This window comes from Teleopsis dalmanni, chromosome 2 (genome assembly GCF_002237135.1).
Source record: "Teleopsis dalmanni isolate 2A chromosome 2, ASM223713v2, whole genome shotgun sequence".
In the NCBI taxonomy this organism is placed as follows: domain Eukaryota; kingdom Metazoa; phylum Arthropoda; class Insecta; order Diptera; family Diopsidae; genus Teleopsis; species Teleopsis dalmanni.
This window is the reverse complement of record NC_051847.1, coordinates 242260704-242269824: the sequence shown is the minus strand read 5'-3', so window position 1 is coordinate 242269824 and position 9121 is coordinate 242260704. Positions and strand designations below refer to the sequence as shown.

At 26.4% G+C, this 9121-nt stretch overlaps 1 protein-coding gene across 2 annotated transcripts; it reads right to left on the bottom strand.

Moving 5' to 3' along the window:
* Positions 1-3528: 3528 nt before the first annotated feature.
* On the bottom strand, positions 3529-8852 carry LOC119682501 (TATA box-binding protein-associated factor RNA polymerase I subunit B-like). Of its 2 annotated transcripts, XM_038095958.1 has the most exons (7): positions 8810-8852; positions 7981-8326; positions 7730-7925; positions 7543-7660; positions 5356-5832; positions 4216-5301; positions 3529-4088 (listed from the first exon to the last, which is right to left on the bottom strand). In XM_038095958.1, the coding sequence occupies exons 2-7, from the start codon at positions 8177-8179 to the stop codon at positions 3552-3554; spliced, it is 2613 nt and encodes an 870-aa protein (XP_037951886.1). In that variant the 5' UTR covers positions 8180-8326; positions 8810-8852; the 3' UTR covers positions 3529-3551. The 2 variants fall into 2 exon arrangements, with proteins under 2 accessions (XP_037951886.1, XP_037951887.1); XM_038095959.1 differs by lacking the exon at positions 8810-8852 and having other exon boundaries at positions 7981-8374.
* Positions 8853-9121: the final 269 nt, after the last annotated feature.

Sequence of the window (9121 nt, the reverse complement as noted above, 5' to 3'; positions counted from 1 at the left end):
ATATACAATATATAAAAAAAATTAAGAAATTATAAGAATATTAAGATTTTATAAAATTATAAAAATATTTTTTTTAAATAATTTTTTATGTTATAAGACGACAAATATATATTTATTCTTTATTAAGTTTTGTAGCACACCATCACTCACGTGTGTCTGTTCTTGAACACCATCATCCACTGGATTTTCCAGACAACTGGATTTTGCAGATTGAAGTTTATTTTATAAATTAAGACAACTCTTCTTTCAGATTTTTTTTTATTTAATCATAATTTGAATTAACTGACAAAGATATCATAAAAAAATTAATAAAGTAATAATCTTGTAAATTAATCAATAACTAACTATACATTACATATAGTAAATGGCAGAATCAACTTTGGTACAGAGTCAACTCTAAAATATATTGTGATATACATATGTATAGTACAGAGGCGAGGCGTCGAATGGTTCAGAGTGTTCACTGAACACCTTAACAAAGCTTCCTTTTCAGATTTTTTTTTATAGGTAAATAATCTCGCTATTTTGCTACTTAACATTTTTTATAATAGCTTTTCCAAATATATTAACATAAACACAAAACGTATAATACAAACAAAACCACACATACATATGTTAGTTACACCCAACATTGCTTATAATTAATAAAAGAGAAAAAACATTCCTCTTGAAATATACTAAGGTGCAGAATAAAAACTGCACCGCGTTGCTTACAAAGCATGCAAATGAAATAACATTCACATTGGGACTATGTTCAATATTGAATACACAACACAAAACATACAAACAAATATATGTACGTAAAATAATCTTAACTCTTAAATTAATGCGTGCAAGCAGTTCAATAAAAAAAGTGCACTTCCAATGTTATGCAAAGTAATTACAAAAGAGAAAAGAAATAACTGAGCGAAAATCGCTTTACATTTGACGAGAGGATCATTCCACTAAACTGAACCAAAAGTTTATACAAAGCGTGCAAATACAATCAAAGTCACGGTTGCTGTTTTATATGGGGAAATGGTTCAGTATAAAAACTGAACCGGGCATTGTAAATACAAAGTAAAAGAGTAAATGAATGCATGAGAGTTTCTTACTCTTATATAGAGGTTGGAAATAAATCAAAACAAAGTCATTATTGCAATTTTATACTAGCAAATGGTACAAGTAAAGAAAGAGATTAAAGAAATTTGAAGTGAAAAATAATATTTAGAAATGGATAAATGTGTGATTAAAGATTTGATTCAATGTTTTTTTTAAACGATCTTCTGAAAAAAAGATTTTAATTCATAAAACGAATAAACCAACTCCAGATATGAAGAATTTGATACCTGTTGTAAAAATGTCGAAATCTATGGTAAGTCGTCGTTTTCCTACAGCTACAGCTTTATGGTAAATAAAAACCAGTTGATCACAGGCTGCGAACATTTAAATAAATTGTTTTATTGGTCTTGTACGCTATTTGCTTGTGGAAAGGACAAAAACTTAGAAGTAGGGGGAATACGTTATAGTTTAAATTCTGTTTTGATTAAATTGTGAACACCTTGCCAAAAAGCTGACGCCTCGCTACTGGTATAGTATGATATCAACACATATACACAAAAAATTCATACTCCCAAAATATAAGAAAATACTATCAATATTTTCTCCAAATATTATATTATCTAAAATATCGCACAATTAAGTTTTTTTTTGCAGTTCCTAGAAAACATTGTAATCTATAATGTTTGAGCTCAACTTGGTGAATTAAAGATATTACCGACAATGATGCCAACAAATGCATTCCGTGTTCCATTTAAATTAAGAAAGGACATGAAGTAAGATAAAGATTTTTTCCTGGATATCAAAGTCAGAAACAAAGACAAAATCTAAATACAGGGTGAGTAAAAAAACTCTTATTGTTTTCATCTTTTCTTCTTCATTTCATGCCAGAAAGTCAAAAATTATGAAGAAGGGAGTTCTTCATTATGAAAATAATGACTAATAACTAATATTTAAAATCACTTTAATAGAAATTTTGGAATTTAACTAGCTAATATCTTATAAATAGCAAAGCTACTATCCTAATTGAAGAAAGTAATGCATTTTGATCGATATTCTTTATAGTTCTTGCATTCGAAGTTGTGGAGTAAATTGTTTTAGACGATATACCATCTAAATATGCTTCCCATATAATCCTAATAACATTGTTGAAAAATACAGACCATAATAATATTATTAACTTATATTATTATGTATTATTTTTTATATAACGGTAAATGTTTCCCTTGGAATTTTAACGTTTAGAGATGGCAAAACGACACGGATTAAAAAACACTAACAAATTTATATTTGAATAAATAGATTTAATACTGAATTTGCGACATAATCCACTTAGAGTTCCTATAATTTCATTGCTTTAAATAAAAAAATAAGTACGTTAATAAATAAATAAATAAGTCAATTCATTAACTTATTTAAGTAGATAAATAAATAGATATTGATATATAAAAAAAAATATAGGTATTTAAAATAGTCTGAAATTAATACTACACTCTGCAACAATTTAATCGGGCATAAGTAAAATAAATATTATAACACATTTAAAGTAACTCTCTATAAATAATTTGAGTACTATTTTGTCTTGTAATTTCAATGTAATATTAAAACGAGTACCTGGAATTCTATTCAAATTTATTATTCACAATATATATATTGAATTCACATATATATATTCGTGAATACATTTGTATTCTTTTCATCATAATAAAAATGTTTTAGCTAAGTAACGTATCAATATAACATATATTAAAATAATTTATTTTAAATTATTTTAAAAACCATTTATTTTTTATTTTATTATTTTTAACTAATACAAAATTATAATTAATTAAATATAACAAAAATTAAAAGAAATTAAGAAATGATTACAGAAAAAGAACGGACATATTCTAAACTAATAATATAAAAATCATAATTATTTAATTAACATATTACTTTTATAAAAGGTAATATAAATTTAAATTGCGTATTACAATTTTAAATATTTATAATACATCCCTATTCTCGTATAAAAAATACAAAAAACAAAATTGTCGACTTTATACAAATTTTTCATATCCTCAAGGCATATATTTAACTAATTATAATAAATTATAATTTTCTTTACATATGAAAGGTAAAAAAATTATTATGCAGCCTTTAAAAAATAAACTCCTACTCTGTCAAAATAAAATTTTCTACTTTATTGGAAAAAATTGGCAAATTGGTAAAACGCAAACGATGACGACATCGATGCGTATAAGACATGAATCATTGATAAAAGCACAAACACGCGATGTCATTTCTTAAAACCAATTTCCTTTTTTCTTGTACTGCAGATAAATAACAAAATGAGGATATAACGTAAATATACATATATCATTCTTAATCAATATAACTATGTAGGAAAGTCTGATAAAATTCATTTCATGTGTACAAGGTATTAAATTTAAAATTACTTAATTATAAATGTTTTTCAATTTAAAAATATATTGATTAATTTTAGTTTATTTTCTTTTATTTTTTTGATGTAATTACCAAATTTCACGGTATGCATTAATTAACATATTGATTTCCTTTGTAGGATTATTGTTTTTAAATCGTATACAATCCTGAAATTCCTTCAAATTTTCTATGCCTTGAGTAAACATTAATTCAATTGCTAATAATTGCTCATATACCATAATCCAGTCAACTCCGATTGTGTTTGCACATGTCTCTACTAACCAAAGGAATGAACGTGGAAGTTTAGTTTCTAATACTTTTTTCTGGGTATCCTTTATATTAGTCATATAACCCATTAACGTCCAGCAGTCCATACGAGATTTTAACAATATCATTGTATTTTCATCAGCAGCATTGCTTAAATATTCTTTAATTTGATTAATAGACATTGATGCTGTTTCTGTATTTTGGCACTTGTCTTCTTCGTCATCGCTAACATCTTTAAATATATTTACTTTGTCAAAAACAGTACGTGGTTGATTTAAAGTTAGATTGTTAAATGGTTCCATATCTTCTTCATCGAATATGTCGAAAGAATGTTGTGATAATAAATCTGTATCAATCACCTTGGAATTTCCAAAAGAAACAAAAAGCAAATTTTACAATCAAATTTTACAAATTAAGTTAAGTTAATAATTTCATTAATAAATTTGCATATAAACATGTAATATATAAACAATGTAATTTACTTACATTATTAGAAATATGAATTAAGTCTCTGGAAGGTTGTTGTCGTTTTAGAGCTTCAGCTGCTAATTTTCTTTTATATAATTTTTTATAACCTTTCAACTCTGTAATAAATTCAAGGTCAACAACTGGAGGTTCAGGTTCAATATTTTCATGCCATTCATTTTCATCAATATCGAAATCAACTTTGTTTGCGTGTAATTTTGCAGGTCCACCACTTTTGCTAGCTACACGATACACACCTGCAAATTCTCGATGACTGGTACACGGCATGCTCAACATTTTCAGATTCATATTGTGAAAACCAAAGAATTCACGTAATGAATTCCCGCTCATGTAGGTATTTAATGAACGCTGGGTATGGTCAATCCGCATAAATTCAGGTATAATTATAGTTAAATTCGGTGATTTTGAATAGTGTAGCAATATTTGTTTAAAATAAGAGTGACCAGGTGTCAAGCAAGGAGCGAATTGTAATAGTTCTACCTTTTCAACTGGTGCCGTGTTACATGTTTCCATAAATTTTTCAAATAATTTCTGCATAAAAGCCACCTTCACATTATGTTGTGTATCCTGTGGTATTAATGTATTTTGTTCATTTTGCCTGATTTGTTCCTCATTCATTTCTTCAAGTAACTGTGCTGTGCTTTGGCATTGCTTGAATTGTCGACAGAAATTTTTATTATATTGTGACAAAATCACCTTACGCATTTCAATGTACTCTAACCATTCACTCCAGACAAATAGCTTTGGATGAGATTTATGCAATGTGTTTAGATTTGTCAATTTATTATTTATATTTTTTGCTGATTTTGATATTTGTTTTTCTGTGTGTCCATCTAGACCAAACATTAACTTTAGTACAAACACTATGTAAGCCATTGCACGTGCCTCAAAGGATGCATAAACATAAGACCCCCGTACTTTCATTTGTGGAGGCAGTAAATTTATTAAGCGTTCAACGTAAGTACCAACTTCAGGCGGTAAATTTAAATCTAGAACATAACGACATACAAGTTGTTTAATATTAGGAACTTTGAATTCACTTATATGTATAAATCTCGCTAATAATCCGACATGCTCACGAATTACCTAATAAAAGTAAACTGTTGATTAAGAAATTCATATAAAATATATTTCATTTACCTTATCTGCATATATAAAAGGATATGCGTAGTAACCGATATCACGTAGTATTGTTTTAATATTTCCTCTTAAATTATCTGGAAAAAATTGTATTATATTTTTACCACTTAAATGACCTTCTCCAACAAAACGTACTAAATCAGCCATTTGAATATCATCTTCAATAAGATTAAGAGCTATTGTTAAGATGGAATAAACATTCCTTATACTCATATTGTGCAGGACATGATCTCTGCGATGAGTTTTTCGTACAATGGGTCGAAGAGTATGGCATTTTAGTATTCCTTCGGCATCCTGCTCATGCTTCTTTATATGCTGCACAGGCATCATCTGTTTTAATTGCTTTCTTGCACGAGCTGAGAATTTTAAACAAATTGCTTGAGTTGTACTCCCCGTTGATGAAGTACACGCTGATGAATGTGTGTATAAAGATGTTTCCTTTGAAGAAACTGAATACGCAGATTCATCCAATTTTCGCTAAAATTAAAATGTATGGTTTAATTAATTATTGAATGAAAAGTCTGGAAATAAGTAAAGTATAAGGAAGTGTTAAATTTCAAATAAATAATCCCAGTTATATCAACATATAGCGTAGTGAAAAAAGTTGCTCATAATATTTAAATTTATCAAAATCTTTTCTCAAAATGCTGCACCTGGCAAGTCAGAATGTAAGTAGCTAATTAAATGTACAATTATGTAGATCTTTTAATTTATAATTAAAGTCATCAAAAAATAACCTATATTTCTTAAAACATTTTTCAGATTTTTTAATAAACTTTTGCTTATATTTAATTGCTAAATTTTTAATAATTTTTAATATATTTTAATTTTTATTTAAACTAAAGCAAAAACCCGTAAAACTGCACACCTTAGAATATTTTTTAGCAATTAAAAATATCAATATTCTATCATATGGAACAGAAACATCAAGATCGCTCAAGTTATTATATAATTACAGTTTATAAATAATATAATTTAAAATTAAAGCATTTTCAATACTAATACCTAATTATATAATATATCTCAAAATGTACTTTGCTAATGATTTATTTAAAAAATTTCTTTATTTGCATTTAACCTTCGATTTACTTCAAATATGATTGATGAGCTTTATTTAAAAATTTAGACCTAACCTATTAACGTGTTCAGGTATAAAAGGCGTGTACTATTAGAACAAATTCAGTTTCAAGAAGAGTTCTGAAATTATCAGTTTAAAAATGAAGCTATTCATTTTGATTTGTTTGGTTGCAGTTGTAGTTATTGCTTCTGGTGCAACAATTGGCATTAATCCACCTGTTGATGGGGGTAATAATAATAAAATAAATACAATAAATACATATATAATTATTATATATTTTTTTTTTATTTTAGTTGATTTAAATGAGCCGATTGAGGATGTAACTCCAGCAGATCCTGATCAACCAACATTAGCTATAAAACCAGAGTCACGTACTTTGTTCCTCTTATTACCATTATTGTTCCCTAATACTTTCTACTTCACATAAATGTTAATATTTTATATATTAATAATTATCTGATTTATGATGATGATAATATGAATGAATATATAAGCAATTCAGAAATTAAATAAAGAAAATTTGAAAAATATTTTTGACTTTCTATTAATGTTAGATATTAAAAGATATAAAAAAGATAAAAAATATTAAAAATATTCGTAACTAGTCTGATTCGGAAAATGTAGTTACACTTTCCTAACAAAATATGTATAAAAGTATGTAAATACAATATATAAAAAATAAGGGTATAAAGCATGTTCATCATTTTTCGCCTTAATTATTTAAATAATAATAATTTTTTAGTTATAAATAGATATTTAGTTTCGTAATAAATATGCATTCACACAAAATATGTTCTATTATAATAGTTAAATGATTATTATTTATTATAGAATTTATTATCATTAAATAAGGAATACTATACATCGCGACTCTAGTGGACTTTTGTGATAAACGCAATTGTTTCGTTGTATTTCACATATTTGCATGCGGTATTATAAAAATGTAAATGAAATGAAAATGTATATAAAATCAACAAGAATCTAAACAATAGTTATGCCAAATGCGAAGACATTGGAACAGAAGTATAACTAATATTATTTAATATATTATTAATCTCGTTTCAAATCAAAATGGTTCATTATTCAATTGTGACAACCATTTTAAATACCTTTGCTTTTCGCCAGTCTCGTGCACTGGAATCACCACTGTGTATAGAACTAGTATCCTTTCGTTTACGTTTTCGTTTATTTTCATTTAATCCATAATTATATAATGTTTGAGCATCTCTGAAGCAATAAAATTATATTAATATTTACTTAAACAATATTTTCTTAAAAATATTTTTGGATACAGACCTTTTATTAAAACGCAGTCCTAATTTTGGTAATTCGGCTTGTTTTTTATTGAAAAATGCGACTTCCATGCGACGTAAATAAGCTGCCCATATTTGCAATGTCACAGTTTTCAATTCTTCCTTTGCGCCCATCTGCAAAAGTTCCTCCACCATACCACGTAATATGTAATTATAACATTCCCACGACGTTAACTCAGCTGAAAAGTTTTCATGTTAAATAATTAAAATAACAAATTTTAAGATTATATTTACGTGCATTCGCTTTAACTTTCTTTATTTTAGTTTTTCTCTGAAGTACACCATCAGGATTCTCGGTGTCAACTTCGACTTCACGTAGCTGCTCTTGTTTAGTGCCACACTCATTACAATAGTAGAAACCTTCTCGCAACGTAAATTGAATTTCGCCACATATTTTACAAGGATCTGTGTCAAATTTTAATTCTTCCGACATTATAGATATACTAAATTTATTCGTTTAAAAAATGCTTGTAGTTATTTTGAAATTTTTGGTCACACTTTTAATTTAAACAAAAACAGCTGATAATTGACATGTCACTTTTCATTTTTCACAACTAGGTGTCGCACACGAGAATTTCCTCTAAACGTTATAATAAGATTAATTTTAAATTGTTTTTATGTTATAAGGCGGGATTATTAGCATAAAATTATAAAAAAAGCGGATATTATTTTTTTATGATAAGGATACTGGTAACATTTTGTACAAGTGATTTTATCATTTATTTTAAAATTAAACAAGTGGAAATTTAATTCTTCACTTCCTAATTTTTAAACTAAGTACAAAAACTTAGTTTCGTATAAATACGGATGAAACTTAATTTTTAATAATATTAAGTAATACAATTTGTTAATAAATATATTTATGATACACAGACATTTTTCATCATATGGAAATAACACTAATCTTTTATGCTTTTTGCAATATTTATAATAAACATTAAAAAACTTCACGCGTTTAATTATTTATTATTTTTGCAATCATCGAATGATCCAAATCAAAAAAAAAAAACTATATTAAATCCTTTTGCAATTTTTTTTGATATAGTGATTTATCTTTAAATACCCTTTTGAAAATCCCCCGTTGAGTTCCACTGATAGTTTTAAGATATAAAAACATATGAAAAAAATAACGAATACTTTGCTGAGCGATGATTAAAAATATTTTTCATTGGCATGCTTGTTTTATTTGCTTCAAATATCTTACACATCTCTATTAAGGGTTTTGATTAAGTTATATAACTTTCATCAACATCTTTGAAATCCTTTTGAGATTCTCAGTTTTATAATATCTAATTATATATCTAAAAAAAACTATTGTTTTTAAACTTATTTGGATTTATATTACAGTAATCCTCCTTATAACGCAAAAAATTGG

Bases quoted from the DNA above. Each gene is read 5' to 3' on its own strand.
- LOC119682501 (XM_038095958.1), bottom strand. From the start codon at position 8,179: ATGTCGGAAGAATTAAAATTTGACACAGATCCTTGTAAAATATGTGGC. The intron at 7,926-7,980 runs GTAAATATAATC...AAAACTTTTCAG, and splicing joins GAAAGTTAAAGCGAATGCAC to CTGAGTTAACGTCGTGGGAA. The intron at 5,302-5,355 runs GTAAATGAAATA...TACTTTTATTAG, and splicing joins CTTTTATATATGCAGATAAG to GTAATTCGTGAGCATGTCGG.